Genomic DNA, 15,434 nt, shown 5'->3' with positions numbered 1-15,434 from the left:
ACGATATCCTAATATAACGTGGTGTATCAGATACACAAGAATTTATTAATATGGTGGGGCCTACTTATTAGAGATGATTTTGTATTTATAAAGAAATAACTAGTAAACAAATCAATGGAACCAAGGGTAGGCAAGAAGGCTCCATGTCGTCTATATAATCTTTTATATCATAACCTTTGCCTTTTACTTTATCAATCAGTATTACTTGACTACTTATTTCTATGGTTTGCCCCCATCTTTGACCACATATTAAACAAGAGTACTAAGATTTCTTTTCCAAACCCTCACAAAGATCACTCAGCAAATATAGCAACCCAGAATATCTTGCATGGACCTTTAAACTATCCAATATTCTTAACTCCATTCTCTTCACATTCTCCATTCTCCAAGATATATATAAGAGAGATCATGCTGCAAAACAGCATATATCCCTGCAATTGCATTGATCGTAACATCAACAACTGAAATGGCACCTTTCCTTTTCTTTCTCTTCCCTCTCCTTGGTCTTTCATGTAAGTATACGAAACCATGCACGTAATTAGATCATCACCTTGCTATATAGTAATAAGTTAATAACCCTAAATTTCATGTTTCACTAACATTTTTTTTCTGTACTTGAGTACAGTTGCAGAGATCTCAAGCAAAATTGGCATAAACTATGGGCGGCTAGGCAACAATTTGCCGTCTGCAAACCGGTCTATCGAGCTCCTCAAGGCCATGAACGCAGGGCGTGTGAAACTCTATGACGCAGACCTGGAAATCCTAAAACTCTTATCTGGAACGAATCTCCAAGTCTCAATTATGGTCCCAAACAATGAAATCTCAACCATTGCATCAGATCAAACCAAAGCCGATGAATGGGTCCGAAACAATGTCCTCCCCTATTACCCCGAAACCATGATCCGGTACCTCCTCATAGGCAATGAAGTCCTTAGTTACAACTCCTCGGACCAAGATCGCCAAATGTGGTACGATCTAGTCCCTGCCATGAGTAAAATTAAGTCCTCCCTCAAATCACAAAACATCACAAACATCAAAGTAGGTACCCCATTGGCCATGGATGCGTTGCAATCAACATTTCCACCATCAAAAGCCACGTTTCGGGCTGATATATCCGATACGGTCATGGCCCCGATGCTGAGATTCTTGAACCGGACCAGGTCCTTTTTTTTCATTGATGTGTACCCTTTTTTCCCATGGTCTTCAAACCCTGGCAACATTAGCCTAGACTTCGCATTATTTAAAGGAAACAGTACCATGGAGTACACTGACCCGGGAACTGGGTTGGTCTACACTAACCTCCTAGACCAAATGCTTGATTCATTGATCTTTGCCATGACCAAGCTTGGGTACCCCAACATCCGGCTCCTGATCACGGAAACCGGCTGGCCTAGTTCTGGGGACATTGAACAACCCGGTGCTAATATACACAATGCCGCCACATATAACCGCAATTTGATACACAGAATGGTTGCAAAACCACCTCTTGGAACACCAGCTAGGCCTGGTGTTGTCATACCTACATTCATATTTTCATTGTTTGATGAAAATCAAAAGACAGGACCAGGGACGGAGAGGCACTGGGGCTTGTTGCATGCTGATGGAACTCCCATTTATGACGTTGACTTGACAGGCATGGTCCTCAAATTCCTCTAGTAAACCAATTTTTATATATGTTTTAAAGAAGTGATTTCCATACACCAACACTCTTGTTTATTTCTTGCATTTAGATTAAATAAATCAAACGAGAATGAAGAGAAAGAAATAAATATTGACGTGCAAAATGAAACCATCTTTACATTTCACTCAAAAGTTTGACGTACTTTCATTTTTTTGGTTCTATTTTACATACTTTCTTAAATGAAACTTTCAATCGCATGTCTAGTGTATACCCTTTCTCTAATAAAGGTGGAATAGATGAAATTTTTAGATTGTTTAGCTGATAAGGTACTACATTTTCAAACTTTTTGATATTTCTCTTTAACGACTTGATTAATATGTGTATATATATTGTAGGGAAGCGGGTGTTGGAGGACTACGAGCCCTTGCCGGAGGAGCAAAACAACAGGCCATACAAGGGCGCGGTGTGGTGCGTGGTGGCGAAGGGTGTGAGTGTGAATGACGAAGAACTGGGGTCGGCTGTAAACAATGCGTGCATTGCAGGGAATGCCAGTGGGACGTGTGACGCTCTTTCACCAGGAAAGGAGTGTTATGAACCGGTTTCGTTGACTTGGCATGCGAGCTTTGCTTTCAGCTCGTACTGGGCCAAGTTTAGGAGTCAGGGAGCTACTTGCCATTTCAATGGGCTGGCTGAGCAAACATCTCTGGACCCAAGTAAGTTTTTTTTTTGCTCTTCTCCAAAGGGAATGCCTATTAATACAAGAGTTTTTTGTTTTTTATTTTTTATTTACGCTGACGGGAATTGAACCATGAATTTATTCCAATTTTAATACATTACTCTACATCTGTGACTACTTGATTCGGGTTCAAATAAGATTTCCAACTAAACTTTTTCTCACACTATTTTCATGGGAATTAAGATTGATTAACTAGTATTCTTCTTGCAGGTCATGGATCTTGCAAGTTCCCAAGTGTGATTTTTTGAAGATTATCAGAAAATGCTTCTCTTAAAAATAAAAGCAGCTGATCAGGCTAAAACAATATTGCAAGAGATGGTGTCTCAATTGTTAGACTTGAAAGTATAACTGTAACAGATGAACGTTAATTTGCTTGTTATTTATATATAACTGAGAAAATGTTGCTTTTGTTCAATGCAACTCTTCAATTATCCGTTTTTGTTCAATGCTGATGGGAAGTGTCCCAGCCCCCAAGTGTCAAACACTCTAGTTTTGGTCTCTATGACGACACTATGCCTCTTTTGACTGCCGAGGACATACAAGTACGCTATGCTGAGGGTAGACCAATAGAACAAATTTTCATTTCCAACGTTAATACCAGTCGTGTTGGAAATAAAATATAAAGAAAAAGATAATAAGAGAGAATAGAGAGAAACAAGAGAAATGTTGAGAGGAGAAATAAAAAAAGCGTCATTTCTTCTCACTAGTATGTCTATATATATATATATATATATATATATATATAATTTACATGGAAATGATCGTAACTAATTAGATATGGGTGTTCCTAAAAAAAATAAAAAATTAGATATGGGTAGTGTTATTCACACATCTTTTTTTACTTCTCACATACTCTTATTAGTTTTTGTCTATTACTCTTCTTTAATTCATTTCATTATATGACCAAATATTCAAACAAATATGTAAAAAATAAAATTAAGTATGTGATTACAACCAGTCTTACATATTACGTACATTGGGCCCAGCCGCATATTGCGGACAACCACCACTACTCGTCTACTATATAATGATATATGAAAATCAATGGAGGATTAGTGGCCACAATTATTGTAATAACATCAATCAATCAATGAGTAATAAAACCATATATAATAGCATAATGTCACTTAGTATTATGGTTTCGTTGTATTTTTCTTCACTGGTAAATGAAAAGTTTTAAGTTCAATTCTTGTCAATAATGAATTTGAATTATATTATTGTTAGACCATTATAAGATTTAGCCCACTCTCCTTAGTGTAGTATCGATTGTCCAAAAGAAAATCAGAATGTGCTAGTCGAGTGGTTGGCAAAGGCCTAGTGCTCAGGTGTTTAGGCGAGAGACTAGGCAGTTTTTTAATTTATATACCGTATAAATAAATGTCTACTTATACTTAAATAAAAATACATAATTGTATTGAAGTAAATAAATTGCAAATAGAATGACATAAATATTATAAAGTATTAGAAAATATTGAAAATATGGGAAACAAGCATATAACAAGTGTTTATCTAAGTATTTAACAAATCTCTTACAATTTCTTAAAAAATAAATACAAAATAAAATTTATTTTCTATCTAAGTGAGAGTTGCTTGTGACTCAGCTAGTGTTTAAGCAGACTAAGCTAGCGTCTAATCATCTTTTTTTTTTTAATTTTTAAATGTTTAAGAATTAATTGAGGCATCGATCATCTGCCTAGCGCTTAAGCGACAGGACGTGAAAGTTGTGTTACTTTTTTTAGTAAATTGTAGCAATGGTCTCTCAACTTTAACTCAATTAGAGCAATAGTCCCTCAAATAAAAATCCATTAGCATTGATCCCTCAACTTATCAAAACGTACAGCTATAGTACCTCAACTAAAAATCTATTACCAGTAGTCCCTCGACTTTAATTTAATTGGAGAAATGGTCTTTCAACTTTAACCCAATTATAGCAATAGACCATCCAACATAACCAACTTTGGCAAAAAATTGATGAAGTTGACTATAGCTACACGTTTTGATAAGTTGAGGGACCAATGGTAATAAATTTTTAATTGAGAGATCATTACTCAAATTTGATTAAAATTGATACTGCTACAATTTACTCTATTTTTTTTAAATAAAATTTTGGCTGGTTTGGACTTGGGATAAAGAACGAAAAAGACATGCGTTTAATACCGTAGACAAAGGTACATGACAAAACGACCATCTAAGGGTGCAAGGTTTTGATAAAGTACGGCAATTAATGATCTTCTCACTATCAAAACCAGTTGTGTTGTTAAGGGTGAACACCTCAAAGATCCCATCGAATCCTCCCACTTTTTTAATACTTTGGTCGACTAAAGATCTCAACTTCCACACTCCGACAAACACTATGAAGCTCTTATCGTTGTTCTTGTCGCTGTGACATCTCTCGTTCACACTATCAGCATATTACGCATAAAATCTGTAGAAAGTCAGAGGCGCACGATAACAAAACACACAGATATCAGCTATGCTTTCTTCATCTGCTGCTTCTGCAAATCAAATTGGCGCCACCTTTTCCTTGAGGCCCAACTTGTTGTTGGCAAGCTCTTCTGATTGTGGGGGTGCCCTTCAATTCCTGTTTTCTAGCTACAGTTTCAGAAGCAGATGTGTTTTTCTTCGAACATGGCATGGAAGGCGAGGTGGGTTTCTTCCGAATCGCGGGTTTCGAGTGTTTTGCGAATCAAAGGTGATTCTTGAACACCCTTTTCTGAGAATTTCATGAATTTTTTAAATTTTGGTTGGTTTATGTTGAATTTATATATTCAATTTCTGCTCTTTTTAATATGTTTTTGTTCATAATGTTACTGCTTTTGTAATTCTATTAGTGCTGGTGAGCTTGTGACTGCATTTGATAGTATTCTGAGATAGGAGCTGTGTTGAGATTCTTAGACATGAAATCGCGTTTAGGATTTTAGTTTCGGTTATTCTGGTTCTGAATGCGTTACAATCTCAGGAGGCAATCATGTTCTGTGCTCATTAGTTAATAGTTTGAATTGTTTTGGTTTTGTTGCTGGTTGCACCACCGTTTGTGTGACATTCTTACCACTATTCCTAATTTCATGTTTTAAATAAGGAATCAGACACCGGTAGGTAATTCACCTTGCAATGCGGTCTAACGTTCCCGAGTATTTGGATTGAAACACAGCTAGAGGGTACTGAATACTGACATATATTTGTATCTGAAATATTCAGTTACAGACAGAGGAACTGCAGATAAGAAGGTATTCACCATTTCTAGAAAGTGCGTTCCTAAACAGGAATGGTGCTTCTGTATCTGATGAGTGGCAGGCAGTTCCTGACATTTGGAGATCTTCAGCCGAGAGATATGGTGATCGTGTAGCATTGACAGATCCATACCATGACCCGCCTTCAAGCATGACTTATAAACAGGTTAATTTTCTTTTCTGATTCTAATTCTCCCTTACATATTTGTTTTACCTTCACTGTTTGTTCCTTTATCTTCTTTTGCGTGCTTCATCCAATTGCCTCTATATCGGTTGGTTCAATTTTATCATTTCTTCTTCCGATGTTAATACGAAGAAATGATAGTACTATGTTTATAACTTTTGTTTTTATTCCAATTTTGAAATTGCAGCTGGAAGAGGAAATTTTGGATTTCTCTGAAGGCCTAAGAGTTGTTGGAGTAAAGCCTGAAGACAAAATTGCACTTTTTGCCAATAATTCATGTCGTTGGCTTGTAGCAGATCAGGGTACAGTTCCATTTTTGGCCTACCAAATGTGCTGCTAAATAAATTTTGTATTCTTCACTATGTATGATTTATGGATTTTAATTATCCTCATGTTTTATGTTGGTTTAGGTATAATGGCTACTGGAGCTATCAATGTGGTAAGAGGTTCAAGGTCTTCAGTGGAAGAGTTGTTACAAATATATGATCACTCTGAAAGGTGTGGACAAAGTGCCTTCTTACTTGCCTGTTCTGCTTATTCAAGTCAATTTCCACCACCTTTGTTATATTAATATATGAATTATGAGATGTATATTTTACATTATATTCACCGGTAAAATTCATTTCCAATCTTGACACTCAACATGGTTTGTCTCATCGGTTTCAATTTGATACTCTTCTCATAATTGTGCAGTTGCAACTTTTTATAGTAACATGATTTCACAGTCGATCTCTTTTCGAGCCTTAATGAGTGCAAATTTGTTCTTTCAAATAATCTAAAGCATTTTTAACACATGTTTCCTTCTCTTTTTGCCTTGATGACTCCATAAAATAATCTTAAGTTTCATCACGACTACAGTGTCGCACTTGCCGTGGACAGTCCTGAATTGTTCAATCAGATCGCAGAAGCATTCTCTTCCAAGGTTGTCACGAAATTTGTAATTCTGCTTTGGGGGGAGAAGTCAAGCCTGGCCAGTGAAGAGAAGACTCCTGTTTTTAACTACAAGGAGATTCTGGATCTGGGTCGAGAGAGTCGTAAGAGTATGCTCGACTTTAATGATGCCCGTATGTCATCCCTCTGTCTTTGCTAACAGTTTCTTTTTTTGCTTTAAGATAGTACCAAAGATCTATGATGCTAGGGCTGCAGTAACCATATTTTAAATAGTCTATTAGGAGACCTCGTATTCAGTCTATTACTAATTTCATGCCAGTAACCAGATTATAGAGTTTCTCTTGGGTGTCTTGCCGTTGAACTCAATCATAGTTGTTCCCAGTTTGATTTTATTTCTCTATTTCTGTTGTTTGTTTCTGGGAATTGTCTTCTATTCTGGTTTTCAATCAATGTAGCGGCTGGATGGCAGCTCATTACCACTGCCCTGCATCATAGTACTTTGGGATACATATGCTCTTTGATAGTATTTGTTTAACATGGAAATTGCACTGCTTATAATTTTTGTTTCGATGCACTTCTTTAGCCAATATAATATACCTCTCTTTGGGTAAATGAATGCAACGCCCATATGGCTTAATTTCAGGGGGAAAGTATACATATGAAACTATCAACTCAGATGATGTAGCTACACTAGTATATACAAGCGGAACAACTGGGAACCCGAAAGGTGTCATGCTAACTCATCGAAATCTGTTGCATCAGGTTTGTATGTTGAATAATCTTGGTATGATCAACAAAGCAATAGTATCTAGACTGTAACTTCACTGGATAAATTTATTGTCATTTAACCTTTTCTGTTTGATAGGTAAAACTGCACTGACGAAAACATGCATCTCCCTGTTATATCAAAAGTACTGCAAAAGCCATTTAAAGAATAAGAAAAAGGTCATATTTGATAATCAATTTGAACGTGCAATATATGGTGTACTACCGAAGAAGTTGGAAAAGCTACTAAGTACATAGATTTAGCTCGTTTTCAACTCATCTTGTCTTCTCTAGAACTCTAGAAATTCGAATACGTGATGAGCCCTACATCATATGAAGAATCTGACATTAAAATAAAATATACAGACCCAAACTCTAATAAAATGGGTACGTATAATTTGCAAACTTTGTGAGTGATATGGAACTTATATCATGGCCAGGAGGCCGTCCAACTTATGATGTATGACAAGATGCACTAATAACGCCTTTGTCTCTGGAGACTTCTAGGGTGTTGCAAAGATGGATTTTAGGTGCCTTCCTTTTATGTTTAATTTGAACTATAAATGATTGTTAGAGGTAGTTTAGTTCTTCCTTTGTTCCCTCTTCTTCCTTTGCATTTTGGATGACATTCCCCTGTTTCTTTTTGTTATAAATGGAGCCAATAGATGTCTATAATTGTTAACTTGAGGCTATTTTCTATGTGCTTTTTTCCCAGATAAAAAACCTATGGGATGTTGTGCCTGCTGAAGCTGGGGACAGATTTCTCAGCATGCTTCCACCTTGGCATGCCTATGAACGAGCTTGTGAGTATTTCACATTGACGTACGGAATCGAGCAAGTATACACAACTGTCAGGAACTTGAAGGTATTACTGTTTTGAATTGTTTATTTTCATGGATGTTAAGTTGCTCTGTTTCCAACTTTCCAGCATACTATACTCTGAAGAAATTTATTTCCAGAGCTGGACAATGTTCTCTCGAGAAAGTACATGATAGGGAAGTCATGCATGTGGCTTGCACGTTGCTCCAACCATTATTTTTTTCTCAAGGAATAACTTTACCTTAACCTTCTCCGGTGATTCAACAAATTACAAGAATATTGTTAGTGACAGAAAATGACATACTATTTGTTTCACATCCAGTTATTCGATACCTTTTCTTGCTTTTATGATGTACTAATTGATATGATTATTGGTTTATAGGAGGATTTGCTACAGTATCAACCAAATTTCATAATTTCTGTTCCTTTAGTGTATGAGACACTTTACAGGTATGTCCTTTTTCTTGGAAATTATGCTACTGCAGAGGTCTGGTTTTAATTAATGACAAAGTAGACAACTGTCTTATGAGTTTCCCTTTTTTTGTTGTTTGAACATGTGTCGATTTTTTTTTTCCTTGTTCGCTTTGTTTTGTTTGTAACATTGTAAAATTGGTTGTACAATGCATCAACTAGTTGAAATTTTAACCTTTTTTTTCTTCTTCTTTTTGTATTCGTTTGCAGAAATATTTTCAACATTTAGGGTTATCTGTTAGTCGTTATTGTTCATTCAGGGTTCTAAAGTAGTTTTCATATTTTCATCATGCAGTGGGATTCAGAAACAGATCTCTATGAGCTCTACTGCTCGTAAGTTTATTGCACTTACATTCATAAGGATCAGTTTGGCATACATGGAGTTAAAGAGGATTTACGAGGTTCAACCACTGAGTACCTTGTCTTGTTTATGCTATTTTCTATTTGCACAGGCCATAATATACTGATGAAAAAAAAGGCCTAAACGTAAACTGGATTTGTGCTTCTGCCTACTTTAACAACTTAGGCACCATGGGCCCAGTAGCTGAATGAGTTCATGTGCACCCACAATATAGACATCACATCTTCATAAATGACTTAAGTTCCGTGACGTGCCTCACTATATTAACAAATTAGGCATCACGTGTCTGAGACACAGCAACCGGCCTCAACACTTTTTGCTGTCAAAACAGAACATATAAAGGAGAACAGACCCTGTTGATAGAGAGCTTACACCCCGCCCTTTATAGTAGTGACAGGAATATCAATAGAAAAATTTTCAACGGCAATTTGATCATTTGGGTCCCACATCAGCTATGTGTTGAGATTTAGAGTAGTTTAAATACAGCCTAGGAATTCAAATCTCAGCTGGAGATAGCCCTTTTGGAGGATGTTGTAGAACCGAGGCTCTAATACATTAATGATAACCCTAGAAGGTCTAAATAGATTATTGATCATAACAGTAATATAATTCTTTTATATTTAAACTATTTGTTCATAATTTTGTTTACCATCCCATAAAAAATAGAGTTTTTCTTTGATTGAATGCATTAGAATCTTCTGGTAAAATTTTTTTTTGGAGGCATCTTGTTTTAATTGCCTTTCTTATCTCAAACTTATTAACAACTGATTTCACACTCAGTTATTGATCTTTTTATGTCTAAGGTGTTACTAGTTAACAACTCATTTCCCAGCCAAACTTATTGGATTGATTGATTTGAATTTCGTTTGTAGGGAACATATTTGACAAGGAACCAGAAGCAACCATCTTATCTTGCTTCACTGTATGATTGGCTATGGGCAAGAGTTGTTGCTGCGATATTATGGCCTTTGCATATGTTGGGAAAGAAGCTTGTCTATACTAAAATTCATTCTGCTGTCGGAATATCAAAGGTCATCTTTTTTCAAGTCATTTATTGTAGTCACAGCTTCTTTTTATTAGAATTTGACGGTGTGAAAAGTGGGTATTTAGTGGTTTTCTTTGGTGTATTGTGTGGTTTGGTTTGTAGATCATCGTTCACAAGCCAACTGAATACATTGGTTAATATATCTGAAGGATTGGTGTTTTAGTCAGGAAACTTTTAGAGTTCTTGTAACTACTTATTTTCTACATTTCTTTCTCATCTGCAAAAGTCCCTGTGTGTAAGAAGATTTAGATTGTCTTGTCATTTTTTTGGGTCTTCTAAGTATATCTCATGGATGCTTTTGACTGGAATGAAGTGAACTAAGGAAATCTTTCCTGGCTTCCTGCAGGCTGGTATTAGCGGAGGAGGTAGCTTGCCATCACATGTTGATAAGTTTTTTGAGGTTAGACTCTCACTCATATATTACTGCCAAAGAGAAGTTTTGGACAATCAGCTCTCATTCTAGCGATGTGCGCTTGCAGGCAATTGGTGTGAAAGTGCAAAATGGATATGGTTTAACAGAGACTTCTCCAGTTATTGCTGCTCGCCGGCCAAACAATAATGTAAGAACAGCAATCTAATTTACATATAAATAATTGATATGTACTTGTTGGTTAATGGAACCTATGACAGTGCATGTGATAGCAGAAAATAAAATAAACAGGTGATATTTTGGAAAAATTATTGTTGCTTTGTTAGAGCAAAGCTCAAGTTATAACCTATATGTAAGAAAAAGTTCAAGGAATTATGATGATAATGTAAAGTGTTTATATGTGATAAAAGGCCCAAGGTTTTTATATGTTTTTATTCAAGGCTGTGAGTTCCGTATGTGGTACATTGTATGATAACATCACAGATTTAAATTTTTGAAGGTTCTTGGTTCAGTTGGGCCTCCAATTCGACATACCGAGTTCAAAGTTGTTGATTTGGAAACTGGTGAAGTTCTCCCACCAGGATCAAGTGGCATTATAAATGTTCGGGGCCCACAAGTGATGAAAGGATACTATAAGGTAACATTTAACTTTTGTAGATCAGAATGAGCTTTTTAATTTTTGAGTCGCTGATAAGATAATGCTAAAATTTTATGGGCATTTTGTGGGTTTAAATAGTAAAATTTGATAAAAGGTGGTATGACTAAAGACATAAAACTTGTGGTACTGTAATATTGGTGAAGAAAAAAGGGTTATTAAAACTCATTTTCCCATTCTTCTCGAGACTTCCTTATAAATAGATTACACGAGTGTAATTTAGAACCATGGAAATCTTCAATAGATGTAAACTAGGCATTATTAATTGATTAGTGATCCTTATAACCAGGAACCGTCTTCTTAGCATCTTTATACTCACAGAAAAGATGCTCAAAACTTCTAGCTGACGGGCCCTTTCCCTTTGTATATTAGCGGAAATATTCTAGTATTTATTACGGAGCCACCCGTTAAATGTTTTAAAACTGCAACTTGTGAGGTACTGAACTGGTTAGTATTATCACATGGTAGGTGTCTGTAATGCACCAAATATTTGCAGGCATACATTACTTATATATTTACATTCATATGAGTGTATGTGTAGAGGCACCACTGTCGTTAAATTGAACCTACCCCATCAAGATATATCTTAAGTCCAAGCAGGGTTAGCACAGTGTTTCATACGCTCAGGATTTAACACAAGATTCCATATCATGATTGAATTGTTGGTTACCACTGTCCCAGACGCTTTTAAGAAGAAAAGCTTAGGTTATTATAATGTGAGCCCAATATTAGTTTATATTCCACATTAGCCTTAATTTTCCCCATATACTTGCAGACTTTCTGAACATATTTACTCTTGTAGAAACGTTACTTCTTCGTACTACTTATCCAAGTCCATAACATAGTATTTAATAGTTTTACTCTATTAATTTGGTGAAAATGTTGAGGTGCCCGCTAGTTCATGTGTGTAAGTGTTTGGAAAGTGTACTTGCTAATGTATCTTGGAGATTGGTGCCATTTTGCTGCTGCTTTCACCCAAAATAATCAGAATTCATATTATTTTTTCCTTGCGTAAGATGTCAATTGACCTTTGCATTCACATTTTGAACTAGAATCCAGCGGCTACAAAGCAAGTACTAGATGAGGATGGTTGGCTGAGTACTGGAGATATTGGTTGGATTGCTCCTCACCACTCAACAGGGCGAAGTCGTCGTTGTGGAGGTGTTATTGTCCTGGAAGGACGCGCAAAGGATACTATAGTCCTTTCAACAGGTATACAAACATATTTTAATTTTCTTCTACTACACCGCCATGTATCTTCTTGCTAAGAAGTGAAAGGAATAGTAGCAGATCGTTTAGGCCTATGGCCAATGGGGACACCCTCAGAGGCCAACCAGGTCCATTTCCGCTTCCCCATCCCCCACCTAGAATTACCAGCCATTTGATTTAACTTTTGGAATTTCTCTTCTTCAGCTTGTGGTAGTCATAATTGTTTGAACTCCTCTTATATTATTTATCTCATTTACATTTCAAATTAAGAGCTTTTAGTTGTTTACTTTATCATGCTGATCTTCAATTTCGTTGGCTTATCACTATTCCCTAAAGCGTAAGCTGTTTGGATGTGGGTCAGGTGAACTATATGCTTTTATATTCTAAAATCTAGTCTTTTAGTGAGAAACAAAAGGAGTAATGGGATTTTTGAAGATTATGTCGGTGTAAGGGTTGTGTGAAAATGTTTGTCGGCTCTTGGGGGCTTGAGTTTCCATTGAGTTTCGGGATTCTTCTTTGTCTGAAATCTAGAGAATTTGACAAACATCTTTATGCTAATTTGTTGTTAAAAAAGTCTCTTTATCATAAAAGAAAGGTAATATAGTGGATTCCGATTTTAGAACTTTGTAATAAATTTCTTCTCATCTCCTTTTCCCCTTTTTCTCCTCTTAATACCCTACTTGCCATCTTTTGTTCTTTAATTTTTATTTGCTTGAAAAATCAGGTGAAAATGTTGAACCAGTGGAGCTTGAGGAAGCTGCCATGAGAAGTAGTCTAATTCAACAAATTGTTGTGGTCGGCCAGGTCGAGTTTCAGCAGCTTTCTTTTGTTCTTTTTTCTTTTTCTGCATTGGACTTTCCAGAACTATAGTTATCTATATTCTGCTACATTTAAGAGGACATGTACTGATTTTGTGAGTCGTATGGCATATCTGTATGTAGGATCAACGACGACTTGGGGCAATAATTGTTCCAAACAAAGAAGAGGTTTTACTTGCAGCCAAAAAGTTGTCCATTGTAGATGTTAATGCCTCTGAGCTCAGTATGGATAAAATGAAAAACTTGGTATATGAAGATTTAAGAAGATGGTAAGATTTCTTTGTAAACTATCTTTTACATAGCGGATATGAATTAGTTACCACCGAAATAAAAACTCATGAAAGAAATTGTCATAATATCATCGTAATGACATGCCGTTGAAAACTTCAAGAAACATAAAAGGAATACAGCCTATGAGGACAACATCAGAGGCCATTACAATCTAATGTTTTCTTTTTCTTATAGTTCCCTATCTATTTCATGCAGGACTACAGGGTGTTCGTTTCAAATTGGACCGATTTTGATTGTGGATGAACCCTTCACGGTAAAGTATCTTTGCCTGCGTCGTCATTCAAGTTGCAGATGTGACTGGTAATTGTCTGGTTAGTAATACCTTCTATTGTGCAGATTGATAGTGGACTAATGACTCCAACTATGAAAATTCGAAGGGACCGAGTCGTAGCTCAGTTCAAGGAGCAAATAAATAACCTGTACAAGTAAACATCTTATCCCGAAATTCACAGAAGCAGTTTAAAGTGCATGTAATTTATAGGAAATAAGAATTGCAAGGCCTTGTGTGTAGCCAGTCCAATACTTTTTCGAGTCTCTGTAATGTAAGTTAAGTTCCTTGCTATCTCTTGAAACACAACACTATAAAGTTTGTATATTTGCATGTTGTATCCGAAAGAAGAGTATCTTGACCTGCCACCAGAGCCTTCTACGTTACGCTGGAAATATAATGCCATAATATGAAATTATTGATCTGCATGCAAGCCTAAATCTTCAAGTTCGTTAGATTCTACTCTACTTAATAATTTTTTTTCGATTTTGGTTTATGTAAATTTGTCGTTATAAGATCTACTGTGATACATATGTATAATTCATAATCTTTTTTTTTAGTAGAACAATAAGTAGTTGTTATGAGAAGGGAAATTAAGGGGGTTCGAACTAGCACGGTTTATTTTTTTATTGGCACCTCCATATTTTGTTGAACACGCTTCATTTAAAAACCTAATATTGAAGGGGATGAGAGTTAAAAAAAAACAATCATCATAAAAACCCTGGAGATTATCACTTTAATCGGTAATTACGTACTGTGCTAAACTGAACCACAGACTCGCACAAAACTTACTCGTTATAGAAGCTCCCACTCTGCATGCGCTGGGAAAATTACAACTATATAGTGTGTTTCTTTAGTTTAAGGCTTATTAGTTGAATTGTATCTGAAACTGCCACTATGTCTCAATTTACCTCTTAAAATTGGTTTTGTCTCACTTTATCCGTTGAAACCCATTTTAAACTCATTTGGTCTCACTTCACCTCATCTTGTTGAAAATGTAAAATTCAAACCCAATAAATCATTAAATTCCTTTCTTTTCTTTCTTGAACCCTAATTTGTTTTGTCAAGAAGATTAGTCAACTAAACCCAAGCATCAGATGGAGACAAAACAAAGAGTGGTTTAAAAAGTGAAATGTCTAAAATACCTTTGAATTTAAGGAAAACTAATGAAAAGAGCTTGAAAACTTTGAGTTTTAATGATAAGGACAAAATAAAGGGTAAAGTGAATAGTACCAGGATTGACTTTTTAGTGTAAAAATGTGGTTTTTCGTTAAAGTGAACAGTACTAGGTGCTTTTCGTTAAAGTTCCCTTGAATTTAACATTAGGTGAAGTGAGACCAAAAGAATTGAAATTGGAATTGGCAGTTTCAGAGGATAGAGTGAGACAAAATTAGTTTCAAATGATAACTTGATATGTGGAGACTAAATTACGGTTTTAGGGGAATTCAACTAATAAGCCTTAATTTAAAGGTTGTTTTATTGGCACCCCCCTATTGATGAATGCACCTCAGATAAAATTTAAATATCAAATGCCTTGTATGTTCTAAAATGAAATGACTTATATGCCCTAATTCATATTTCTCTCACCACTTTGGTTTTTGGGTTATTCTAATCATCCGTTTCTGAAAATTTGCCAACAATTTCATCCTGGTTTCGTTCAAGTTGATTAAAAAACCTGCTTAATTTTGGGAAATTTTGGT

The 15,434-nt window shown here is 35.8% G+C and overlaps 2 protein-coding genes across 2 annotated transcripts; both read left to right on the top strand.

The window, feature by feature from the left end:
• Positions 1–369: 369 nt before the first annotated feature.
• On the top strand, positions 370–2,788 carry LOC103443540 (probable glucan endo-1,3-beta-glucosidase A6). The gene is made up of 4 exons (XM_070820372.1): positions 370–512; positions 626–1,638; positions 2,022–2,334; positions 2,568–2,788. The coding sequence occupies exons 1-4, from the start codon at positions 467–469 to the stop codon at positions 2,603–2,605; spliced, it is 1,410 nt and encodes a 469-aa protein (XP_070676473.1). The 5' UTR covers positions 370–466; the 3' UTR covers positions 2,606–2,788.
• A 1,764-nt stretch (positions 2,789–4,552) lies between these two features.
• LOC103443403 (probable acyl-activating enzyme 16, chloroplastic) lies at positions 4,553–14,167 on the top strand. Its single transcript, XM_008382237.4, has 18 exons — positions 4,553–5,049; positions 5,556–5,753; positions 5,959–6,073; positions 6,182–6,269; positions 6,630–6,835; positions 7,306–7,424; positions 8,143–8,292; positions 8,629–8,696; positions 9,013–9,118; positions 9,951–10,109; positions 10,470–10,523; positions 10,603–10,683; positions 10,993–11,130; positions 12,201–12,360; positions 13,082–13,161; positions 13,299–13,444; positions 13,662–13,719; positions 13,803–14,167. The coding sequence occupies exons 1-18, from the start codon at positions 4,831–4,833 to the stop codon at positions 13,893–13,895; spliced, it is 2,238 nt and encodes a 745-aa protein (XP_008380459.1). The 5' UTR covers positions 4,553–4,830; the 3' UTR covers positions 13,896–14,167.
• The last annotated feature ends 1,267 nt before the right edge of the window (positions 14,168–15,434 follow it).

Source organism: Malus domestica, chromosome 04 (assembly GCF_042453785.1).
Source record: "Malus domestica chromosome 04, GDT2T_hap1".
In the NCBI taxonomy this organism is placed as follows: domain Eukaryota; kingdom Viridiplantae; phylum Streptophyta; class Magnoliopsida; order Rosales; family Rosaceae; genus Malus; species Malus domestica.
The sequence above is the reverse complement of the archived record's forward strand: the minus strand, read 5'-3'. Positions and strand labels throughout refer to the sequence as shown.